Genomic DNA, 26,613 nt, shown 5'->3' with positions numbered 1-26,613 from the left:
TTGGACATAGACTAGATGGTGCTCCAGAACGCAAGATTCAAGATTCACAATTCTTTATCATACGTCCATCAAAACGTACAGTGAAATGCGTTGTTTGCATTAACAACTGACACACCTATAGGCATGCTGAGGACAGCTCACAAGCATCACTACACATTCCTAAGATTTAAGACTCTGGCATGTCCTCAAATTCCCCCAAATCCCTGTCCCTAAAACCATAACTTGACCCCTAACTCCCCTCTTTGCCCCCAAAATCATCCTTAAAAATCCCCAAAACACAATTAAAACTCAGTTATGTCCTCAATGGACACAAGAACCAGCACATTCAGGAAAGGAAGCACCCTGATGAAGGGTCTCAGCTTGAAACATTGACTGTTTCTACCAATCCATAGATGCTTCCTGACCTGTTGAGTTCCACCAGTATTGTATGCGCGCGCGTGCGTGTGTGTGTGTGTCTGTGTGTGTGTGTGTGTGTGTGTGTGTGTGTGTGTGTGTGTGTGTGTGTGTGTGTGTGTGTGTCCCTTCTGGCCTTTTGAGCCATGCCACTCAACAATGCCCTAATTTAATCCTAGCCTAATCACAACTTACAATGACCAATTAACCTACCAACAGTCTTTGGACCGTGGGAGGAAACTGGAACACCCAGGGGAAACCCACATGGTCATGGGGAGAATATATAAACTACTTACAGGCAGCGGTGGGAATTGAACCTGGGTCGCTGGTACTGTAAAGTATTGTGTGAATTACTACACCACTGCGCCAACATCATCTGCATCTGCAGAATCTCTTTTGTTTATAATGTGCAAACTCCCCAAGAATCCAGGCTCAATGGCATAATTTAAGAGAAGTTTGAATTCATACATGGATGGGAAGGGTACGAAGGGTGATGATCCAGATGCAGGTCGATGGGAGTAGGCACAGTCGTAGTTTAGCATGGACTAGATGGGCCAAAGGTGCATTTCTGTGCAGCAGAGATCTCTACCTCTGTGAACCCAGAACCAGAACCAGACCCTGCATCACAGGAACACCTGAAAAGAAAAGTAACTTACCTTTAATTTAAAATTTTCCAGGATCTGCCGGAGGTGGAATGGGTTTCCACTCTCAGAGCCATTTAAAAAAGAAGGGATCCAGTCTTCACAGAATTTGTTGCTCACTGCGAGAGAAACGAATAAGCCGATGAGAACAGGGAACACCCACTGCAGAACGGCAAAAACATTTTACAAAGCAGCTGGTTCTCTGACCACTACTGACTTGAGTAAAGTCAAATATGTCCTATGAGGATATGTTGAGCGGTGACTTGTTAGAAGTGTACAAGATGATAACAGGCACACATAGAGTGGATAGACAACAACATATTAATGCTTGGCTGAGAGACTGGTGTACGGGGCAGGGCTTCAGGTATCTCTTCTGGGGAGGTATGACCTGTACAAAAAGGATGGGTTACACCTGAACCCAAACGGGTCCAATATCCTAGCAGGCAGGTTTAATAGAGCTGTTAGGGAGGGTTTAAACTAATTTGGCAGGGGGATGGGAACCCGAGTGATAGGACTGAGGAAGAGGAAAACAGAAATAAATCAAAGATAGTGTGCAACAGAGATGATAGAAAGGACAGGCAGGAGATGAGGCATAATCACAGCCAGTGGGATGAGTTACAGGGCAAGAGAGGTGTGGTGCAGTTAAAACAGAAAGCAACAAATACTGGACTGAGAGTGTTGTATTTGAATGCACACAACATAAGAAATAAAATGGATGATCTTGAAATTCAGCTACAGATGGGCAAATATGACATTGTGGCCATCTCTGAAACTTGACTAAAGGATGCCAGCCATTGGGAGTTGAATGTCCAAAGACATATGGTGTATCAAAAAGATTGGTTAGTAGGCAGAGAGGGCAGTGTGGCCTTGTGTATAAGAAATAATATTAAATCATTGGAAAGAGATGACACAGGATAGGTGTAGAGTCTCTACGGGTTGAATTAAGAAATGGCAAGGGTAAAAGGACCCTAATGGCAGTTGTTAACAGACCTCCAAACAGTAGTTGGGATGTGAATTACAAATTACAACAGGAGATAGTAGGCAGGATGTGAATTACAAATTACGATAGAAAAGGTGTGTCAGAAAGGCAATGTCATGATAATCATTGGGGATTTTAACATGAAAGTGGATTGGGAAAACCAGGCCAGTACTGAACCTCAAGAGAGAGAACTTGTAGAATGTCCAAGAGATGGCTTTTTAGAACAGCTTGTTGTTGAGCCCACGAGGGGATTGGCTGTGCTGGAGTGGGTGTTGTGCAATGATCTGGAGGTGATAAGAGAACTTAAGGTTAAAGAACCCTTGGAGAACAGTGATCACAATATGATTGAGTTCACTTTGAGATTTGAGAAGGAGAAACTAAATTCCAATGTCTCAGTATTTCAGTGGAATAAAGGAAATTACAATGGCATGAGAGGGGAACTGGCCAAGGTTGACTGGAAAGGGACAGTGAAAATTACAACTGAGAAGGTGCTCAGGAAGCTTAATGGTCTGAGGGTGGATAAATCACCTGGACCTGATGGAATACATCCTCAGGTTCTGAAGGAAGTAGCTGGAGAAATTGCAGAGACATTAACAATGGTTTTTCAAGAATCGATAGATTGTGGCATTGTACTAGATGACTAGAAAATTGCAAATGTTACTCCACTATTTAAGAAGGGTTGGAGGCAGCAGAAAGGAAACTATAGACCTGTTAGCCCAATATCAGTGGTTGGGAAGTTGTTGGAATCGATTGCTAGGGATGAGTTTATGGAATACCTGGAGGCACATGACAAAATAGGCCAAAGCCAGCATGGTTTCCTGAAAGGAAAATCCTGCCTGACCAACCTAGTGCAATTTTTTGATGAAATTACAAGCAGAGTAGAGAAAGGAGATGCAGCAGATGTGGTGTACTTGGATTTTCAGAAGGCCTTTGACAAGGTGCTGCACATGAGGCTGCTTAGCAAGATAAGAGCCCCTGGTATTACAGGGAAGTTACTAGCATGGGTGGAGCATTGGCTGATTGGCAGAAAGCAGAGAGTGGGAATAAAGGGATCCTATTCTGGCTGGCTGCTGGTTACCAGTGGAGTTCCACAGGGGTCAGTGTTGGAACCACTGCTTTTTACGATGTATGTCAATGATTTGGACTATGGGATTAATGGATTTGTGGCTAAGTTTGCCGATGATATAAAGATAGGTGGAGGAGCGGGTAGTACTGAGGAAACAGAGAGCCTGCAAAGAGACTTAGATAGTTTAGAGGAATGGGCAAAGAAGTGGCAAATGAAATACAATGTTGGAAAGTGTATGGTCATACACTTTGGTGGAAGAAATAAATGGCCAGACTATTATTTAGATGGGGAGAGAATTCAAAATACAGAGATGCAAAGGGACTTGGGAGTCCTTGTGCAGGACACCCTAAAGGTTAACCTCCAGGCTGAGTCGGTGGTGAAGAAAGCGAATGCAATGTTGGCATTCATTTCTAAAGGTATAGAATATAAGAGCAGGGATGTGATGTTGAGGCTCTATAAGGCACTCATGAGACCACACTTGGAGTATTGCATGCAGTTTTGGGCTCCTTATTTTAGAAAGGATATACTGACATTGGAGAGGGTTCAGAGAAGATTCACGAGGATGTTTCCAGGAATGAAAGAGTTACTGTATGAGGAACATCTGGCAGCACTTGACTGTATTCCCTGGAGTTCAGGAGAATGACAGAGGATCTCATAGGAACATTCCGGATGTTAAAAGGCCTGAACAGATTAGATATGGTAAAGTTATTTCCCGTGGTAGGGGAGTCTAGGACAAGAGGGTTACTTCAGGATTGAAGGATGTCCATCTAGAACAGAGATGTGGAGAAATTACTTTAGTCAGAGGCGAGTAAATCTGTGGAATTTGTTGCCACAAGCAGCTGTGGAGGCCAAGTAACTGGGTGCATTTAAGGCAGAGATAGACAGGTTCTTGATTAGCCAGGGCATCAAAGGGTATGGGGTGAAAGCAGGGGAGTGGGGATGACTGGAAAAATTGGATCAGCCCATGACTGAATGGTTGAACACACTCAATGGGCCAAATGGCCTACTTCTGCTCCTATATATTATGGTCTTAACTTTTAAAGAGGGGTACACGTTGAAGAGAGTGGGCAACCAGACTTTTTCTCAGGACAGAAATGGCGAATGCAAGAGGGCATAACTTTAAAGTGATTAAAGGAAAGTAGAGGGAGGGGTATCAAAGGTAAGTCTTTACACAGAGAGTGTGGATGTGTGGAACACCCTGCCGGGAGTGGTGGTACAGGCAGATTACAGTCAGGGCATTTAGGAAAGTCTTAGATAGGCACATGGATGAAAAGAAAATGGAGGGCTAAGTAAGAGGGGAGGGTTAGATTGATCTTAGAGACGGTTAAAATGTCAGCACATCATCATGGGCCAAAGGGCCTGTAATGTGATGTAATGTTCTATGTAGGAGAAAAGATGAGCTTTGCTTGTTACATGTACATCAAAACATACAGTGAAGTGTGTCATTTGTGTCCAATCAAATCAGTGAGGATTGTACTTGGAGCAGCCTAGAAGTGTCACCACACTTCTGACACCAACATCATACACCCAGCACTCACAAACCCTAACCTGAGGAAACCAGAGCACATAGAGGAAACCCATGCGTCACGGGGAGAATGTACAAGCTCCTCTCAGACAACTGCAGGAATAACTGGTGCTGTAAGGCCATTGCCCTATCCACCTCTCAGTAGTACTTGCTGTTTCATTACAACGCCAGCATCTGACCAGCAATTGCTGCACAATGGCGTAAGGTGAGCACAGGATTCCCACGCAAAGGGGGTTTGCCCGGAGTGACGAGTGGCTTTGACGGGCTCCTACCTGCATTTTCGAAAGAAGGAGTCAGTCCACTGCAGTCGACAACAATGGCTTTCTGCCGCTCCTCCGCCGCCGCCTTACACAGGGAGGCCAAGGTGTCCTCTTGCAACAAGCCCTGAAGGCTGGCAGCACAGAGAAACCTGACAACAAAACAACACTCGCGGTTACTGCTCACACACGCTCAGCTTTCTGCAACTCCTTTTAATTACCAATGGTCGGATAAATGATCTAATGTGATGGAGTAAGGTTACTCACTCCTCAAACCTTTCTCCGCACGAGCAGCATAAAGGGGAGCAGTGCTCGATGACTCTGGGTCTGTACTCACTGGAGTTTAGAAGAATGAGAGGGAATCTCATTGAAACCTATTGAAAGGTAGAGTGGATGTTGAGAGGATGCTTCCAATAGTGGGAGAGTCAAGATCAAGGGCCACAGCCTCAGTAGGACATCCCTTTAGAACAGAGATGAGGAGGTATTTCTTTAGCCAGAGGGTGGTGAATCTGTGGAATCTGTGGAATTTGTGGAAATCTGTGCTACAGACAGCTGCGGAAGCCAAATCATTGGGTATGTTTAAAGCGGAAGTTGATAGGTTCTTGATTAGCAAAGGCATTAAAGGTTACAGGGAGAAGGCTGGAGAACAGGGTTGAAAGGGATAATAAGTCAGTCATGACTGAATTGTGAAGCAGACTTGATGGGCTAAATGGCCTAATTCTGCCCCTATGTCTTATGATCTCACTTGGACACGTTAGGAGAATGGGCAAAGAAGCGGCTAGTGGAAAACAGCGTAGGAAAGTGTGGGCTAATGCATTTTGGTAAACAGAGTAAAGCTGTAATCTGTTCTCTAAATGGGGAAAGAATTCAGAAATTTGAGGTACAAAGGGACTTGGGAGTCTTTGTGCAGGATTCCCTAAGGTTACTTGCAGGTTATTCAGCAATAAGGAAGGCAAATGTTTTGTTGGTATTTATTTTGAGAGGACTACAGTATAAAAACTGAGGCTTTATTAGACATTGGCCAGACTACAGTTGGAGTATTGTGAGCAGTTTTGGGCCCATATTTATTTACTTACGTATCTGTTGACATACAGTGCGGAATAGACCTTTCAAACCATGCCGCCCAGTAACCCCGTTTAACCCTAGCCTAATCACAGGACAATTTACAATGACTAATTAACCTACCAGTCTTTGGACTGTGGGAGGAAACCCACACCAGGGAGAACATACAAACTCCATACAGGAACTTACGGGAATTGAACCCAGGTCGTTGGTACTGTAAAGCACTGTGCTAACCACTAGGCTACCATGCTACCCCAAGGAAGGATGTGCTGGCATTGGAGAGGGTCCAGAGGAGGTTCACAAAAATGATGTTGGGAATGAAAGGCTTAACGTTTGAGGAGCGTTTTATATTTCTGGGTCTGGATTTATGGACTTCAGGAAGGTGAGGGTTCACCCCTTCCCACATCCATCACTTCTGCTGGAAGCTCATCCACACTTGCACCACCCTCTGAGTGAAGTTCCCCCTCAGGTTCCCCTTAAACATTTCACCTTTCACCCTAAACCCTCCAGACACTGAAAGGCCTGGACAGAGTGGACATGGACAGGATGCCTCCATAAGTAGGGATGACCCTTTAGAAATGAGATGAGGAAAAATTTCTTCAGCCAGAGAGTACTGAATCCATGGAATTTGTTAACACAGAGGAGGGTGGAAGCCTTGTCACTAGATCTCACTATTGAATGGCGGAGCAGTCTCGGTGGGCCAGATGGGGGTAATAAGAACATCTTACGGTCTATAATCTTACTCCACGTTTCAACTCTTGGTCTGTGGCCCTGCGAGATACACCACACATTTCCAAATCCTTTTAAGTGCAGCACACTCTGGATCTCTGGTATTATGCTTTCCTGAAAATTCCTCTAATGCTTCAATTAATCATCTCTAATCCCTGGTAACGGAATCAGGCAGAAAAGGATGGATTTGTTCGAGCCACTGAATGTAATACACCTCAAATTTCCAATCAGCCTTCCAATTCCAAGGCCAGCCTCTCCTTCCTAATGTCCTCTCGGACTAATCATCTACCAACGTCTTTGGCTCAGTTTTGTCCAATTCCATTCCTGTGAAATATTCAGAGCATTACAACACAGAAACACCCTTTGACCCACCTAGTCCATGCCAAACTGTTATTCTGCCTAGTCCCATCAACCCACACCTGGACCTCAGGCCTCCATACCCCTCCCATCCATGTACTTATCCAAACTTCTCTTAAATGTTGCAATCGAACCCTTAAGCACCACTTCTGCTGGCAGCTCGTTCCACACTTGCACCACCCTCCAAGTGAAGAAGTTCCCACATCAGGTTACCCAGTCCTGATAAAAGGTCTCGGCCCGAAACATCGACTGTTTACCCTTTTCCATAGATGCTGCCTGGTTTGCTGAGTTCCTCCAGCATTTTGTGTGCGTTGCTGGGATTTCCAGCGTCTGCAGATATTCTTTTGTTTGTGATTGGACCCCTTAAATATTTCACCTTTCACCCTTAACCCATGACCTCCAGTTCTAGTCTCACCCAACCTCAGCGGAAAAAGCCTGCTTGTATTTAGCCTACCTATACCCTTCATAATAATGTATATCTCTGTCAAATCTCCCTTCAGTTTCCTACACTGCAGGGAATAACATCCTAACCTATTCAACCTTTCCCTATAACTCAGGTCCTGGCAAATTTTCTCTACCCTCTTTTTCAATATCTTTCCTTCAGGTCGGTGACAAGAAATTGGAAACTTCTACTTGAACAAGAAGTTTATTTATTTAGAGGTACATATCAGAATAGGCTCTTGTGGCCCTTCAAGCGCCCCACCCAGCAAGCACCAACAACCTTGGTTTAACCCTAACCTTATCTTAGGACAATTTACAATGAGCAATTCACCTACCGTAGCATCGCACAGCTGGTTGTGGGGGTGGAGAGGTGTTAGTGCAGAGACAGAGCACAAAAATACAGCTGTAGCAGAAGTTAAAAATCATCTGACATCCTGTTAAAGGAACACATTGAATACCAGGCATAACAGAGCTAGTTAACAGGTACAAAACTCAAATCACAATTCTGAGAAGGACTTACCTCTCAGCAGCCAGTTTTATGTCATTGTCAGTACTTTTCACTTCAACTGGAGTATTACTCAAAGCCTAAACAAATAACGACTGGATATTAGAGAGCAAAGTGATATGGGCTTCTTCACTGTTATTCTGAACGGTGCTAATTAAAATCACCAAGAAGAGGAAGGTTTCATTCCTAACTGTGTCAAGACGATGGGTCCGTTCCAGCCATGGGGGACAGCATTCCTGCCGTTATGCCCTTGTGTGAGGCATTGGAAGGGAAGAAAACCAGCCGCGATCATGTTTCAGGTTGGTGTCCAGTGGAGCCATACGTTGTGGTCGCTCGGTGAGGTGAGAGACCAGGTCAGATCTGTGGGTTTTCCATTTCAAAGTATAAACTAATTTCAGTTTCATTTTCTTGCAGGCATTTACAGGAAAATAAAGGCACCCAAGAAAACATACAGAAACAGCATGTATAAACAAAAACTGACAGACAACCAATGTGCAAAAGAAGACAAACTGTGCAAATCACAAATAATCCTGAGAATATAAGTTATAAAGAGGATTTGAAAGTGAGTCTGCGGGTTGGAGCAGTAGTGAGTGAAGTAATCCACAGTGATTCAGGAGCCTGGTGGTACGGAACCTAAGGCTTCTGTACCTTCCGACAGCAGTAACGTGTAGACAGCACAACCTGGATGTTTTTTTGAATAATACTTTTATAAGATTTGTACTTTTTAACAAACTCAAGTATTTTTTGCAGTACGTGGTGGTTCATCCCCATTCACTGGCAGAAAGCGGTATAGCAGCTAAACAGTTTCTCATTTTTCATTGGCTAAGTATTAGCATATTACCCATGTGAGCTAATTGTTTTAATTATGTAGCCTAAACTATTTTATTCCTATCTAAGGAATTTCTTATCTTAGCTATAAAAGTGATGGATTTTTCAGAGACGCTATCTTTATTCCTTTTGTCTTCACATCCATTCACTTCTCAGCATTGTTTCTCAGCTCTTTATTCAGTTTGAGTAGTATTTGTGTGTTCGTTTGTACTTTGAAATAAACTGAAATCTTAGAATTGAGACTGCCCGTCATTCCTGGAAGAACCCCAAGGGTCAGAAAGTAAACAGAGATCCAACAGGTCCTTGATGATGGACGCTACTTTCTTGTCGCAGCACTCGTGTTGTGTAGAGGTTCCCAAGTGGGCAGAGAGAAACAAAAGCCTAAAAGCACAAACCACTAGTCTCAAGGACAACTTCTCTCCCACGGTTATGAACAGGCCCAGTGGACAATACCATGCACTCTCCACCTCACAATCTACATGATCATAAGAGCTACGACATACATGAAAGAGCAGGCTCTATAAGGCATTGGTCAGACTGCACTTGGAGTATTGTGAGCAGTTTTGGGCTGTCACTGAAGAGAGTCCAGAGGAGGTTCGTGAGAATGATTCCAGAAATGAAAGGGTTAATGTACGAGGACGTGGAGTGTTTGACGGCTCTGGGCCTGTACTTGGAGGAGTTCAGAAGAATGAGGGGGGTGGGGAGATTTCACTGAAAACTATGAGATATTAAAAGGCCTGGATAGAGTTGATGCGCAGAGGATATTTGCTATAGTGGGGGAGTCTAGTTACAGACTCAGAATAGAGGGGCATCCATCTAGAACGGAGATGAGCAGGGATTTTTGTTTAGCCAGAAGGTGGTGAATCTGTGGAATTCATTGCCACAGATAGCTGTGGAGGCCAAGTCATTGGGTATATTTAAAGTGGAGGTTAATAGGTTCTTGATTATTCTGGGTGTCAAAGATTACAGGGAGAAAGCAGGAGAATGGGGTTAAGAGAGATAATGAATCAGCATTATGGAATGGTGGAGCAGTCTCGATGGGTCAAATGGCCTAATTCTGTTCCTATGTTTTATGGTCTTAGTATAACCTTGCATCTTATTGTCTACCAGCACTGCACTTTCTCTGTAACTGTAAAACTTTATTCTGCATTCTGTTATTGCTTTATCTTGTACAATGTCAACATACTGATGTGATACAATAATCTCCATGGATGGCATATAAAACAAAGATTTTCAATGCACCTCAGTGCATGTGACAATAAACCAATTCACCTCTGAAAGAGCTGGAAGAAGGCTGAGACAATGTATCTATTAATGGTTGGGACAGATTTTTGGTTGATTGGAGAATCAAAGGTTATGGGGAACAAGCAAAGTAGAAACAAGGCCAAGATTAGATCAGCCCCAAAGTTATTGGATATGGAGCAGCCCTGGCAGGTTCCACACCACACACTTTTCCTGCTCTAATTTATTATATTCCTGTGCAGTTATGATCCAGGTTGAGTTAGTTGGAACTGCAGTGAAGATGCCCAAGGGATAAGGGTAGGATTCCCATCACAATCCAGACAACCCCTCGGCAGAATGTGCTTGGATCAGTCACTGATCTCAGTGAAACGTCAAGAGCTACAAAGACCACATTAACAAGTCTCAAGTGAGGATGAAGACAGGGAAAGGAAAAGCACACCTCTCATCGTTTTTAATAGAGCACAGAACAGTATGGGCCCTTTAGCCCACAATGGTGTGCTGAAAATTGTTACGGAACCAGTAATGTTTCTCCTTCTACTTCTGAGTGTGACGGTATTCCCCAGTCTCCACCTAGGACTTGCATGGCTGACAGTAGTGAAAACCAAGAGGAAGCTACTGCACGATGAAGGAAGCCCTGAACACTGCCGGAGATGGAGGACCTTCATTGCTGCCCTAAATACCAGTCCTGTAGCAGACAGCAGCAGAAGATCAATCTAACCCTTCCCTCCCACACAGCCCTCCATTTTTCTATCATCCATGTGCTTATCTAAGAGTCTCTTAAATGTTCCTAATTTATCTGCCTCTTCCACCACCCCTGGCAGCATGTTCCCACCACCTGCTGTGTAAAAAAACTACCCTGTACTTTCCTCTAATCACTTTAGAATTGCACTCCCTTGTATTAGCCATTTTCTCCCTGGGAAAAAGTTTCTGGCTGTCCACTATATTGTTGCCTATCATCTTGTACACCTCCATCAAGTCACCTCTCAACCTCCATTGCTCCAAAGAAAAAAGCCCTCACTCGCTCAACCTATCTTCATAAGACATGCTCTCTAATCCAGGCAGCATCCTGCTAAATCTCTTCTGCACCCTCTCTAAAGCTTCCATACCCTTCCTGTAATGTGACACCCAGAATTAAACACAATATTCCAAGCGTGGTCTAACCAGGGGTTTAGTAAGTTGTAACATTACTTCATTGCTCTTGATCAACTCAATCCCCCATCCATGAAGGCCAACACACTATTCACCTTCTTAACCACCCTATCAACTCACCCTGCAGCTTCGAAGGATCTATGGGCTTGGATCTCAAGATCCTTCTGTTCATCTGCACTGAAAAGAATCCTGCCATTAACCCCGTATTCTGCCTTCAGGTGTATAATGCAAGAACAATTATAATGCTGTTGCTTTATAAGACACTGGTCAGACTGCACTTGGCGTATTGTGAGTAGTTTTGGGATAAGACATTAGTCAGACTGCATGAAGTATTGAGAGTAGTTTTGGGATGGCATTGGAAAAGATCCAGATGTCCACGAGAATTATCCTGGGAATGAAAGGGTTAATGTATGGGGAGCATTTGAGGGGGGGGGGGTATCATTGAAACATATCTATTATTAAAAAGCCTAGATAGAGTTGATGTGAAGATGTTTCCTATAGTGGAGGAGACTAGGACTAGAAGGTGCAACTTCAAAATAAAACAGAAATAAGGATGAATTTCTTTAGCCAGAGGGTGATATATCTGTGGAATTCATTGTCACAGAGGGTTGTGGAGGCCAAAACATTAAGTATATTTAAAGCAGATGGTAATAGGTTCTTGATTAGTAAGGACGTTTAAGGTTATAGGGAGAAGGCAGGAGAATAGGGTTGAAAGTGAAAATAAATCAGCTGTGATGGAATGACAGAGCAGGATCAATGGGCCAAATGGCCTGATTCTTATGACCTTACGCACATCGTTAACACCACCACCTGAGTTTTCTAGATGAGTACTCACAGCCCAGAGCAGAATTGCAAGCCGGTTCTGGAAGAGCTGCACCACCCTCTGAATGTAGAGCACAGCATTGCTGTACCAGCTGCTCAGGTACGGTCGGATGTTCAGCTCCACTGCGTCAGCCTGAGGAACAGAAGGGCAAGGAGTGACTCCGGGCAGGTTTAATCTGATCAGCAGTAAACCTTAGGGTGAGCTCTGTCTCTACCAATAAAGGTGTGAGGTGTTTGTTCCCTCCACTAGCCTGTAGGTCACCCTTGGGCAAGGTGTAGCACCTGCTTGTCCCCCCGATCGGGATCGTGTGAAGCCACAGGAGGAGGTGGTGGATGGTCGTATGAGCAGCCGGTGCAGATCACAAGTCCACCGATGCCAGGCAGACAGTCTCTGAAGAGTATTGATAATGGCTGGGGTCACCCATCTTGTAAAGAAGGCAATGGCAAACCACTTCTGTAGAAAAACTTGCCACAATCAATAATGGTCATGGAAAGACCATGGTCGGCAACGTCATACGATGATGTTGATGTGGATGAGCAAACCCTAAAGGATGGGGCTTCATTATACACTCTGAATGTAGATAATACCAACCAGGATCAGGGCACAGTATCATAGGCACTAGCAATCAGGGCTCAATTCTCTCTGTTGTTTGTAAGGAGTTTGTACGCTCTCCCCGTGATCGCACGGGTTTCCTCCGGGTGCTCCGGTTTCTTCCTACGGTCCAAAGACGTACCGGTTAGGGTTAGTGAGTTGCAGACATGCTCTGCTGGGCTGCCCTCAGCACAATCCTCATACTATGTTGGTTCGTGATGCAAATGACACATTTCACTGTATGTTTTGATGTACATGTGACAAGCAAAGCTAATCTTTTAAAAATTCTTCATCTATATAGGATCCAATAGGTTTTAAGAAATATTTTAAGGGTAAAGGGCAATGGGGAGACGGAGAGGTTTAGGGAAAGAATTGCCAAAGGTAAAGCAATGGAATTTGGGATGTGAAGAGGGAAAACCTGGAAGGAGGAATGAGGCTATGAAGAGATTGTAAAAGGGTGGAAACATGGCAACAAAACAACATCAAAACACTTTAATTACACAAATAGCAGCTCATATTAATTTTCCTCACCCTTTAAAAAAGCAGTGGTGAAATTTCATGCGCTCTCTGAAGTTCAATTCCGAAGTGATAAAGAGAAACAGCACGGGCGGTGCGGTAGCATAGGGGTGGAACAGTAGCATAGTGGCTAGTGTAATGCTTTTTATAGAGCCAGTGTTTGGGGTTCAATTCCACCGGTCTGTAAGGAGTCTGTACATTTGCCCTGTGACCACATGGGTTTCCTCCCACATTTCAAAGAGTTGCACGTTAGGGTTAGCAAGTATGGGCACACTATGCCGGTGCCAGAACATCCTCGGAGTGTGTTGGTCGTTGATGAAACAAATGATTTTGCGCATGTTTTAGTGTTTCGATGTACATGTAATAAATAAAGCTAATGTTTAAATCTTATCTTTAAGAACATTTCCCAGATCTTTTGGGAGCAACAGTGGGTGGCAGGTTTAGGGTTCCTACTGTATGAGATGTTAAAACTAAGTGGATGCAACAACGGTCCTTAAAACCCCAGTGAGACCACCATCCACACTTTGGATGGGTCAAGTTGCAAAAGGTCACACGGCAGGTTTACCAGGATAGTTACCCTATACAAAGGAGTAGAAATCAGCAAAAGCTGGAGAAATGGGAACATTCCCATTAGAACAACAGGACAGCAAGAGCATTTTGATGGAAGCGTTTAAAATTACTTAGAGATAGGATACAGCCAATGGGACCAAATTGTTTCTATGACTGAGAGAGCTTAACACAAGATTAACTATAGGACAGCCAGGACAAGGTCAGGAGTACTTCAGGGTTGAAAGATTGTACATTCCAGATAAGGGGCATGTCAATATTTAACATTGGTGGATGGACTTTGAAGGAGATAGCAGAGCAAGTATGGCAAATAATTACCGACAAGGACTGCTTGGGCTTTCAATGTAAACTGAAAAATCCCTTACCTCAGCATACAAGTAAGACTGCAACCCTTGTGCGTATTTATCCAACTCGATTCTGAACGTATAGTCTTGTTAAGTAAATAAATGCTGGCAGCACAATAAGATAACTGCAATTTCCATTGGTATAGAATCTGACATCCATTTTGCCTCCCTCCCAGTCCCCTTGCGGATAAGGCACAGATCCAAGGGCAGAGTACGTTCTTCCAAAAACACCCTGTAAGTTCAGGAGGCTGAAGAACAAGGAATCCAGTGGAGAGGACAGTGGACCATGGAAGAAAGAGTAGGAGGGGAAAACAGAGGAAGGACACGGACAGTGACGAGGGGTGGGAAGGAAACCAGAATTAAAAATGGGAAAAGAGAGAAGTGGGGTGGAGGGAGAAATTGATGTTCATGACTTCAGGTTGGAGGCTACTCAGACAGAATATGAGACAATACTCCTCCATTCTAAGTCTGGCAGTAGAGGGGACCATGAACTTGCCCACCATTCACGTAGGTTTAGGGTAAGGGGTTTAGAGATGATTAAAGGAGGGGTTATTTCAGTGTGAAAGTGGTTGGAATCTAGAATGTACTTGAATCGGAAAACCATGGAAAGTTATGTTCCAAGTGATGGTAGACGGGACTTGTAGATACACTTTGCGGTCAGTGTGGAGTGGATGCATTCTGTGCCATTAGATTCTAACCTCGGAGTGGATGGGCTGCAATGCAGAAGACCATGAACATATATTTTGTGGCCACCTCATTAAGTGCAGGAGGTATCTAACCGAGTGGCCACTGACTGCTTTAAGTTGCCGCTTGTGAGCAAGTGACCAGTAAAATCTGGGGTTGTGTGGGAGTTGATGGGGATGTGGGGAGTATAAAATGAGATCAGTGTAAATGAATGCATGATGGTCAGCATGGGCGGTGGGCTGTTTTGTGACTTCCTGAAAGAGATGTAAAAGGTGCTACAAAAATGTCCATTCCATTCGTTCTCCCCACTAATCTCCCTCCTGGCACTTATCTCTGCAAGTGGCCAAAATGCGGCACCTCCTCCCCTGCCTCCTTTCAGTGCCCCAAACAGTCCTTCCAGGTGAGATAACACTTCACCTGCTCATCTACTGGCATCATCTATTGTGTCCAGTGTTCCTGATACAGCCTCCTCTAAATTGGTCGTAAATCAGGAGATCGCTTCATCAAGCATCTGTGCTCCATATGCCAAAAGAGGAAGATCCCAATGGCCAAACATTTTAATTCCCATTCCCTTTCTGACATGTCAGTCCACGGCCTCCTCTTGTGCTAAGATGAGGCTACCCTCAGGGTGGGAGGAGCAACACCTTATAATCCGTCTGGGTAGCTCCATCTTAATGGCATGAATATTGATTTATCCTTTCAGTGAAAAAAATGTTTCCCTCCCCCTCCCCTCTTCTTCTATTCTCCACTGACTTCTTCCCTCTTCTCACCTGCCTATCACCTCCCTCTGGGTCTCCTCCTCCTTCCCTTTCTCCTATGATCTACTCTCCTCTCCTATAAGATTCCTTCCTCTCCAGCCCTTTACCTTTCCCACCCACCTGGTTTCACTTATTACCTTCCAGCTTTCCTTCCCCCCACCCCCCCAACATTCTCTTTTTTTATTCTGGCATCTTCCCCCTTCTTAAAGTAGGGCCTCACCCCAAAATGTCGACATATTTTCTTTTTCATAGGTGCTGCCTGACTTGCTGAGCTCCTCCAGCATTTTGTGTGTATTATATTGAATTTCCAGCAACTGCAGACCTTCTTTATAAAAATGAAACCGACCCCACCTTTTCTCCGTTTTCCTTTCACCTCTGTAGAAAGGCTGAGTGGTTAGCTCTGCCTATTCACTGGCATTGTGCAGCATATTCCTGCAGCATCACCCCTTCTCTCTGCTATCATCAGGGAGGAGGTACAGGAGCTTGAAGACACACATTCAACAATTCAGGAACAGCTTCTTTCTTTCCGCCATCAGATTTCTTAAAGGATAGTGATCCCATGAATATTATCTCACTGATTTTTTTTCACTTTTTTGTACTACTTATTTAATTTAGATTTTTTTTAAATATATACAGTGGATTCCAATTAATTGGGACACATCAGGACCAGTTCATTTTGGCTCAATTAAGCAGCTGTCCCAATTAGCTGAAGTTTCATGGAAACAGTTAAAAAAGTGACAAATGTATTTAAATGAAATACAGAACAATTTAGAACACCACTAACACTACTGCAGTACTATAAAACTGTTCCTAATTAAGTATTAGTTCCTAATACTTAAAGACAGAGGAATTCATTCATGTTGCATTCTTTTAATTGCAGATGAACAAAATTCAGCGCAGACAATGGACTGCCTTCACACAATGTGGTTGATGACTGTATACTCCAAATCTTCATTTTCATTGTAACGTTCAAGACAAATGATGATACCTCCAAACTCTTTGTGGTTTCTAACTTGTTGAAATAGAGGAAGCGTTTCATTTTCATTCCCGGCCATTCCTGATACCTCCAACCCTGAATGCTTGAAACTGCAGTGAGCCAAACAGTTCTGAATTGTCTTACTGCTTATTTCTAGCCAACTATCAGTGACCAAAATCGCCACTTCTTGAAGACTAACACACGTAACTGGCATTATTTAAAACTGTTCAAAGCACAATGTAGTGTCTAACAGGCACATAGGTGCACTTGACTAACGCTAGTTAGAAACTACTCGGCTACAGTCTGCTGCCCCAATTAAATGGTCTAGTGTCCCAAATAAACAAAAGGAATCTGGCTATTTTCTCAAATTAGTTTTGTTCCAAATAAATGGCTGCCCCAATTAACCGATGGCCCAATTAACTGGAATCCACTGTATACATTTCTCATTGTAATTTAGTTTTTTATTATTTATTGCATTGTACTGCTGCTGCAATATCACATATTTCACAATACTTGCCGGTGATATTAAACTTGATTCCAATTCTGATTCTGATACTCACACACATACACAGAGACATCCAGCAGTATTTATTCAAAATCACATTTGATATCACCAGCATATGTTGTGAAATTTGTTGTTTTGCACTAGCAGTACAATACATAATTTTAAAAATCCATACATTACAATAATATACATAAAAATTAAGTAGTGCTAAAAGAGAGAAAAAAAAGTGAGATGGTGTTCATGGGTTCATTGTCCGTTCAGAAAGCAGAAGGAAAGAAGCTATTCCTGAAACATTGAGTGTGTGTGTCTTCAGTGTCCTTAATGGTAGCAATGAGAAGAGGGCAGCCCTGTGTGATGGGGCCCTTAATAATGGATGCCGTCTACTTGAGACATGGTTTTTTGGAAGGTGTCATGGTGGAGCTGGCTAAGTTAACAACTGTACTGTGTAGGTGAGTGAACACTGGCCCCATCTTCTCCTTCACTGTGCCAAAGCACAGCAGCTCTGTGAAAGTTTGCCTCCGTTCAGCTAACACATCCGAAACCAAGGACCCCTTGACCTTCAATGGCCATTGGATAAACCTGTCAGGAGTCTGTCCCACTGAAGGATATAGTTCAAGACTCTTCTCAGTACTTCCCAGAAAGCAAAGAATATAATCAGTGACCACAGCTTTGGACTCCACTTTGTCATTTTCCACCCCTGCAGGCTGGTCCTGATGAAGGAGACAGTAGTAACAAGCCACAGACTGCTCGGCAATGCTGAAAACAAACACACATTAGTTTTGCACAGACACTAAGACATACAGGCCAAGGTAGTTAGTAAGTTGCAGGCTTGCTATATTGGTGTTGGAAGCATGGTGACACTTGTGGGCAGCCCCCAGCTCATCCTTGGACTGTGTTGGTCGTTGACACAAACAACACATTTCACTGAATGTTTCAATGTACATGTGACAAATGAAGCTCATTTTACAGAGCTGCATCACTAACATTATACACCTACCTGAGGCCACTCACTATCGCCAAGAGAAGTTCCAGAACTAAACTCTCTCCAACAACTGCAACACTTGTTCTGAAAATATTTTAGGGAGAGTTCAACATGACAAAAATCTCTGATCCTTGAAATCTGTTCTGTGATTCCATACATTTTCCCATAAGCATAGCGGCTTTACAGTGTCAGTGATCTAGATGCAATTCCCGCTGCTGACCGTAAGGAGTTTCTATGTTCTCCCCATGACCATGTAGGTTTCCTGCAAGTGTTCTGGTTCATTAGAACACAGAACAGTCCAGCACAGGAACAGGCCCTTCGGCCCTCAATGTTGTGCCAAACCAACTAAATACGTAATTAATTGGCCAGCGAAACTAATTGCTTCTGCCCATACAATCTTCCATTTTCCTCACATTCATGTACCTATTTAAATGTCTCGTAAAAGTCGTTAATGTATCTGCCTCTATCAGCACCCAAGGAAGTGCATTCCATTCCACCACTTTCTGTGTAAAATACTTGGCCCTCACATCCTCTCCTTTGAAACTGCCCCCTTTTACCTTAAATGCCTGCCCTCAGGTATTAGACATTTCAACCCTTGGAAACAGATACTGTCTGTCTACGCCCCTCATAATCTTGTAAACCTCGATCAGATCTCCCCTCAGCCTCTGCCGCTCCAGAGAAAACAACCCAGACTTGCTACAGCTCGTGCCTTCTAATCCAGGCACCATCCTGGCAGACATCTGCACCCACATCCTTCCTGCTATGGGGCAACCAGAACTGTATGCTACTCTCCAGATGCATTGATCTGAACCAGATAGTTACTTTTCAGCCTGCATCACCATATAGATTATTATGGCCTGTATTACACTGGTGTTGCTGAGAGATTGATGAAATCAAATTAATATCTGAATTTTCATAAGTTTTAACAATGACTACTTTGAAAAACACAGTTTGCTGAGTGTCATTTTTAAGGTGCTCTGGGAATGTGTTGTACTTATGGAAATCTCCTTATAGTTATAGCTCTTTGTGTACTTCTTACCTCAAATCCACTGCTACAATAGAGCCCATCCCAGCAAAAAATGCTCCTTTACTGAGCCGTTTTACCAAGAATGTTCGGAGTTCTGTTTCAGCCAGGACAGGCAGGTTGGACGCCAATAAAGAGAGGCTGCAGGAAACAGAAAGGCCCAGAACAAAGGTGTCACACAAACTACAACCTTCAACAGACAAGCTTCTATAGATCTGTAGTGGAGAGTATATTAGACCATAAAGACCATAAGATATAGCAGAATTAGGCAATTTGGCCCATTGAGTCTGCTCTGCCATTTCATCATGGCTGATCCATTTTTCTTCTCAGACCCAATCTCCTGCTTACTTCCCCGTATCCACTTAAGCCCTGACCAATCAAGAATCTATCATTCTCTTCCTTAAATATACATAAAGACCTGGTCCCCACAGCTGCCCGTGGCAAAGAATTCCAGATTCACCACTCTCCAGCTAAAGAAATTTCTTCTCACCTCCATTCAAAAAGGATACCCCTCTATTCTGAGGTTGTATTTTCTGGTCTCAGACTCTCCCACCATCGGAAAGATCCTCTCCACATCCACTTAATCAAGACCTTTCACCACTCCATAGGTTTCAATGAGGTCACCCCTCATTCTTCCAAACTCCAGCGAATACAGGCCCAGAGCCATCAAACACTCTTCATATGACAAGCCGTTCAATCCTGGAATCATTTTCATGAACCTCCTTTGAACCCTCTCCAGTTTCAGCACATCCTTTCTAAGATAAGGGGCCCAAAATTGCTCACAATACTCCAAGTGAGGCCTCACCTGTGCTTTATAAAGTTTTAACATTACATCCTTGCTTTTCTATTCTAGTCCTCTTCAAATGAATACTAACATTGCCTTTGCCTTCCTCACCAGACTCTATCTGAAAATTAACCGTTAGGAAATCCTGCCCAAGCAGTCACAAGTCCCTTTGTTCCTCAGTTTTTTGTATTTTCTCTCCATTTAGAAAATAGTTAACCCTTTCATTTCTCCAACCATATTGCATGACCATACGATTCCCAACACTGTATTCCATCTGCCATTTCTTTGGCCATTCTCCCAATCTGTCTAAGTCCTTCTGCAGCCTCTCTACTTCCCCAAACTACCTGCCCCTTCACCTACCTTCGTACCATCTGCAAACTTTGCAACAGAGCCATCACTTGCATCATCCAAATCACTGACATATAATGTAAAAAGAATTGGTCTCAACCTAGACCTCAGTAGAACATCACTAGTCACTCGGACCCAGCCAGAAAAGGCTCCGTTTATTCCCACTTTCCCTCCTGTGAATCAGCCACTGTTTTATCCATTCAAGCATCTTTCCTGCAATACCATGGGCTCATAACTTGTTAAGCAGCTTCATGTGTGGCATCTTGACAAAAGCCTTCTGAAAATCCAAGTACACCATCAATCAATTCTCCTTTGTCTATCCTGCTTGCTATTTCTTCAAAGAATTCCAACAGATTTGTCAGGCAAGATTTTCCCTTGAGGAAAGCATTCTGACTATGGCCTATTTTAGCATGTGCCTCCATGTACCCAGACCTCACCCTTAATAACCGACTCCTGTATCTTCCCAACCACTCAGGTCAGACTAACTGGCCTACAGTTTATTTTCTTCTGCTTCTCTGCCTTCTTGAAGAGTGGAGTGACATTTGCAATTTTCCAGTCTTCCAGAACCATTCCAGAATCTAGTGATTTTTGAAAGATCACCACTAATGCCTCCACGATCTCTTCAGCCATCTCTTTCAGAACCTTGAGATGTACAGCATCTGGTCTGGGTGACTTATCTATCTTCAGGCCTTTCAGTTTCCCAAGAACCTTCTCTCTAGTTATGGTCACTTCACACACTTCGTGCCCCTGACACCTGGAACTTCCACCACACCAATAGTGTCTTCCACAGTGAAGACTGATGCAAAATACTCATTCAGTTCACCAGTGTTTCACTGTCCCCTAATACTACCTCTCCTACATCGTGTTCCAATATCCACTCTCACACTTTATGTAAGGACAGGCTTTTGGGTACCTGAAGCTTTCCTAACAGCCTATCAGTGAAAATAGTTACTTCAACATTGTACTATGTTAATATACTTGCATCTAACCCTCAAATACAGAACGTTAAGAACTTTCTCCTGAAGTGTATCACGTGAACCTTATTAGGACAAAATGCATACACAGGGACAGGCCACCAGCTTCCATTACCTGAGATCCTCCTGAGACAATGCTTCCTTGGGGAAAACGTCTGATGATCCAGTTCTTCTGTGACCCACATCTCCATGGTCTCCCAGTTGTCGAGACCTGTAAGGTGATTTTTAGTTATTCCTCTGCTCCTGTAACCACTGTAACACACACAAAATGATGGATGACTTCAGCAGGTCAGGCAGCATCTGTGGAGAGGACTAATTTGCCAAAGCTTTGGGCCGAGGCCCTTTATCAGGACTGGAAAGCAAAGGGGCAGAAGCCAGAATAAGAAAGCGGGAGGAGGGGCAGGAGTACAAGCTGGCAGGTGGTAGGTGAAACCGAGTGAGGGGGAAGATGGGTGGGGAGCGAAGTGAGAGGCTGGGAGGTAAAGAGCTGAAGAAGGAATCTGATAGGAGAGGAGAGACCATGGGAGAGAGGGAAGGAAGAGGGGCACCATAAGGGGTAAGGGTGAGAGGCAAACTAAAATGGGGAATGGAAAAAGAGAGAAGGGGGGGAGAAGTCCCTGGAAGTTTGAGAAATTGATATTCGTGCTATCAGGCTTGAAGCTACCACTGTGTTTTGTGTCAGTCTACTGCTGTGGCTCAGAGTCACCTCCGAGTCAGAAGGTCAAGGAGTTAAGCACACTACTCCTTTCCCATACCGCCGATTTGTGAGTGAGTGATCCAAGCTGACACTCACTGCGGTGCTGAGAGAGGAAATTGCTTCAAACATTAAAATAGGTTCAAAGTGCAGAGGAATTCCCTGTGGTAAAGGAAATGAACAATAAGGGAGTGTTTCCTCGCATAGGCAAGGCAAATGGGTACCATAACTGTTGTCAAAGTGCACAATATCACTCAAGAATTGGCCATGAACACTACTTCACTATCTTGCTCTCTTTGTCCTCTATTTATGGTCATTTACAGTGACTTTCATGCATTGTACTAAACTGTTGTCATAAAACAACAAATTTCGCAACATATGTGGAGGAACAGAGGGATCTTGGGGTCCATGTCCATAAATCACACAAAGTTGTCACGCATGTTGATAGGATGGTTAAGAAGGTGTACAGTGTGTTGGCCTTCTTTTAGTAGGGGGATTGAGTTCAAGAGCTGAAAAGTAATGTTGCAGCTCTATAAAACTCTGGTTACACCACACTTGGAGTATTGTGTTCAGTTCTGATTGGATGTCGAAGCTTTAGAGAGCCCACTGAAGATTTACCAGGATGCTGTCTAGTTTAGGAAGCATGTCTTATGAGGAAAGGTTGAGAGAGCTAGGACTTTTCTCTTCAAAGTTCAGAGTAAATTTATTTTCAAAGTACATACTACATATACTACACCGAGATTCATTTTCTTGTGGACATTCATGGTAGATACCAAGAAACACAATATCTACACACAAACAGAGACGGACAAACAACCAAGGTGCAAAAGAAGGCAAACTCTGCAAATACAAACCAAAAAAACAAGCAAATAAATAATATCGAGAACATGAGTTGTAGAGCCTTGAAAGTGATTCCATAGATTGTGGAATCAGTTCAGTTTGAGGTGAGTAAAGTTATCTAAGCCAGTTCAGGAGCCTGATGGTTGAGGGGTGATAACTGTTCCTTAACCTGGTGGTGTGGGACCTGATGGTTGAGGGGTGATAACTGTTCCTGAACCTGGTGGTGTGGGACCTGATGGTTGAGGGGTGATAATTGTTCCTGAACCTAGTGGTGTGGGACCTGATGGTTGAGGGGTGATAACTGTTCCTGAACCTGGTGGTGTGGGATCTGATGGTTGAGGGGTGATAACTGTCCTGAACCTGGTGGTGTGGGACCTGATGGTTGAGGGGTGATAACTGTTCCTAAACCTGGTGGTGTGGGACCTGATGGTTGAGGGGTGATAACTGTTCCTGAACCTGGTGGTGTGGGACCTGATGGTTGAGGGGTGATAACTGTTCCTGAACCTGGTGGTGTGGGACCTGATGGTTGAGGGGTGATAACTGTTCCTGAACCTGGTGGTGAGGGACCTGATGGTTGAGGGGTGATAACTGTTCCTGAAACTGGTGGTGTGGGACCTGATGGTTGAGGGGTGATAACTGTTCCTGAACCTGGTGGTGTGGGACCTGATGGTTGAGGGGTAATAACTGTTCCTGAACCTGGTGGTGTGGGAACTGATGTTTGAGGGTGATAACTGTTCCTGAACCTGGTGGTGTGGGACCTGATGGTTGAGGGTGATAACCGTTCCTGAACCTGGTGGTGTGGGACCTGATGGTTGAGGGGTGATAACCGTTCCTGAACCTGGTGGGTTTTTTTTGTGTATATATGAAAATCAATAAAAAGATTGAAAAAGAAAGAAAGAACCTGGTGGTGTGGGACCTGATGGTTGAGGGGTGATAACTGTTCCTGAACCTGGTGGTGTGGGACCTGATGGTTGAGGGGTGATAACTGTTCCTGAACCTGGTGGTGTGGGACCTGATGGTTGAAGGGTAATAACTGTTCCTGAACCTGGTGGTGTGGGACCTGATGTTTGAGGGTGATAACTGTTCCTGAACCTGGTGGTGTGGGACCTGATGTTTGAGGGTGATGACTGTTCCTGAACCTGGTGGTGTGGGACCTGATGTTTGAGGGGTGATAACTGTTCCTGAACCTGGTGGTGTGGGACCTGATGGTTGAGTGGTGATAACTGTTCCTGAACCTGGTGGTGTGGGACCTGATGTTTGAGGGTGATAACTGTTCCTGAACCTGGTGGTGTGGGACCTGATGGTTGAGGGTGATAACCGTTCCTGAACCTGGTGGTGTGGGACCTGAATTGGTTGAGGGTGATAACTGTTCCTGAACCTGGTGGTGTGGGACCTGATGGTTGAGGGGTAATAACTGTTCCTGAACCTGGTGGTGTGGGACCTGATGGTTGAGGGGTGATAACTGTTCCTGAACCTGGTGGTGTGTGACCTGATGGTTGAGGGGTAATAACTGTTCCTGAACCTGGTGGTGTGTGACCTGATGGTTGAGGGGTAATAACTGTTCCTGAACCTGGTGGTGTGGGACCTGATGGTTGAGTGGTGATAACTGTTCCTGAACCTGGTGGTGTAGGACCTGATGGTTGAGGGGTAATGACTGTTCCTGAACCTGGTGATGTGGGACCTGATGGTTGAGGGGTGATAACTGTTCCTGAACCTGGGGGTGTGGGACCTGATGGTTGAGGGGTGATGACTGTTCCTGAACCTGGTGGTGTGGGACCTGATGGTTGAGGGGTGATGACTGTTCCTGAACCTGGTGGTGTGGGACCTGATGGTTGAGGGGTGATAACTGTTCCTGAACCTGGTGATGTGGGACCTGATCGTCGAGGGGTGATAACTGTCCCTGAACCTGGTGGTGTGGGACCTGATGGTTGAGGGGTGATAACTGTTCCTGAACCTGGTGGTGTGGGACCTGATGATTGAGGGGTGATAACTGTTCCTGAACCTGGTGGTGTGGGACCTGATGGTTGAGGGGTGATAACTGTTCCTGAACCTGGTGGTGTGGGACCTGATGGTTGAGGGGTGATAACTGTTCCTGAACTTGGAGATGTGGGACCCAAAGCTCCTGTACCTCCTTCCGATGGCAGCAGCAAGAAGAGAGCACGGCCTGGATGGTGAGAATCCTTGATGATAGATGCTGCTTTCTTGTGCCAAGACTCCTTCTAAGAGTGCTCAATGGCAGGCTGGGCTACACTGGGCTGTATCCACTACTTGTTGTAGGGTTTTCTGATCATGTTTCCATACCAGGCTGTGATGCGCCCAGTCACTGTGCATCTATAATTGTCAAAGGTTTCAATTACATGCTGAATCTGTAAGAAAGTAGAGGCACTGCCATGCTCTTTTTTTGCAATTGGACCCAGCTCAGACACTCTAAAATAATGCCAAGGGATTTAAAGTTACTGACCCTCTCTACCTCTGATCCCCAGTGAGGACCGGCTTATGACCCTCCAGTTTCCTCCTTTTGTAGTCAACAATCAGCTCTTTGGTTTTGCTGATGTTAAGTGAGAAGTTGTTGTTGTGGCATCATTCAACCAGATTTTCAAACTGCCTCCAACAGGCTATGGACTCATTAACCATGATGACCTGGCCAACAACTGTGGTGTCGTCAGCAAACTTAAATATGGCACTGGAGCTGTGTTTGGCCTCACAGTCGTAAGTATAAAGTGATTAGCGCAGGGGTGAAGCACACAGCCCTGTGGTGCACCTGTGCTGAGGGTGGTTGTGCAGGAGATGGTGTTGCCAGTCCCAACTGACTTGGATCTGCAAATGAGGAAATCAAGGAGAAATCAAGGATCCAATTATACAAGCAAGTATTGAGACTCAGCTCTTATTGATTAGTTTTGAGGGGGATGAGAGGTGACTTGCTAGAGGTGAATAAGATGATGAGAGGCATAGATAGAGTGGACAGCCAGAGACACTGTTTTCCAGGGTAGAAATAGTTAACATGAGGGAGTATAATTTTAAGGTGATTGGAAAAAATTATAAGGGGAATGATATCAAAAGTATGTTCTTTACACAGAGTATAGTGGATGTCTTTAACACACTGCCTGGTGTAGTGGTAGAGACAAATATATTAGTGACATAATATAAGAAACTCTTAGTTAAGTACATGCATGAAAGAAAAATTGAGGGCTTTGTAGGAGGGATTGGTTAGATTGATCTAGGAGCAGGTTTAAAGGTCTGCACGACATCGTGGGCCGAAGGGCCTTACTTTGCTCTACTGTTCTGTGTGAGGTTAACGACATGGATGTAAGAAAAATGGAGGTTAGGTGGGAAGGGTTAGATTGACTATGCAGCACAATATCGTGGGCCGAAAAGGCCATACTGTTCTATGAATGGCGGCTGTCTTCACCTCTGCCTCCGGTACAGGCTGTAGTAAGCGTTCGTTTGCTGCAGCTCCTTCGGCCGCCCCTCTGGCGGCTCTACCACCGGCTCCGGCTCCATTTCCTTCTCATCGCCGTCCAGCGAGTCCTGGAGTGAGCTCTGACTGATCATCGCGGGCTGCTCCGGGCCCTGTCCGCCCGTCCGGTTCCAACCCCTCACTAACCCCGGGGGATCGCTCTGCTTGGCGCAGCAAGCGGCGGCTGTCCGTCCTCGAATACACTCCGGCTGCGGCGGCTGTCCGTCCTCGAATACACTCCGGCTGCGGCGGCTGTCCCTCTGAAGTTCCCCCTCCCCACCTCGAACGGTGCTGCACTCGAAATTTTAAACTGCTTCAACGTGTTTACTTGCTAATTCGCTGCACAACGCGAACATTTACGTTGTTTTAACCCCTTATGTTCTCCTGTGTGACATTCCCTTTATTAAAAGCCTTTGAAAATCAAAAATAAATCTCATTTACAAATCTGGATAAATTCTAAAAGGACACCATAGATTGAAGAAGCATTCACAAATCCAAGTTAACTGCTCAGTCATATTATTGTCAACTTATAAATGTCTTGACGTCACAATATCTATTGAGATTCTCGTAAT

General features: G+C 44.4%; 1 protein-coding gene across 1 annotated transcript in view; it reads right to left on the bottom strand.

Moving 5' to 3' along the window:
* c23h17orf75 (chromosome 23 C17orf75 homolog) overlaps positions 1–26,299 on the bottom strand; it is a 29,728-nt gene extending 3,429 nt beyond the window's left edge. Inside the window, exons 1-9 of the mRNA XM_059948231.1 lie at positions 25,994–26,299; positions 21,166–21,261; positions 18,960–19,085; positions 17,548–17,694; positions 14,037–14,094; positions 12,010–12,129; positions 7,971–8,035; positions 4,877–5,013; positions 1,050–1,153 (exon numbers count right to left, since the gene is read on the bottom strand). Of these exons, the coding sequence (XP_059804214.1) occupies positions 1,050–1,153; positions 4,877–5,013; positions 7,971–8,035; positions 12,010–12,129; positions 14,037–14,094; positions 17,548–17,694; positions 18,960–19,085; positions 21,166–21,261; positions 25,994–26,136 (996 nt within the window). The 5' untranslated portion in view covers positions 26,137–26,299. The remainder of the gene's footprint in view (positions 1–1,049; positions 1,154–4,876; positions 5,014–7,970; positions 8,036–12,009; positions 12,130–14,036; positions 14,095–17,547; positions 17,695–18,959; positions 19,086–21,165; positions 21,262–25,993) is intronic.
* Positions 26,300–26,613: the final 314 nt, after the last annotated feature.

This window comes from Hypanus sabinus, chromosome 23 (assembly GCF_030144855.1).
Source record: "Hypanus sabinus isolate sHypSab1 chromosome 23, sHypSab1.hap1, whole genome shotgun sequence".
Lineage (NCBI taxonomy): Eukaryota > Metazoa > Chordata > Chondrichthyes > Myliobatiformes > Dasyatidae > Hypanus > Hypanus sabinus.
Note: the sequence above shows the minus strand (reverse complement) of the source record. Positions and strands in the feature narration are given on the sequence as shown.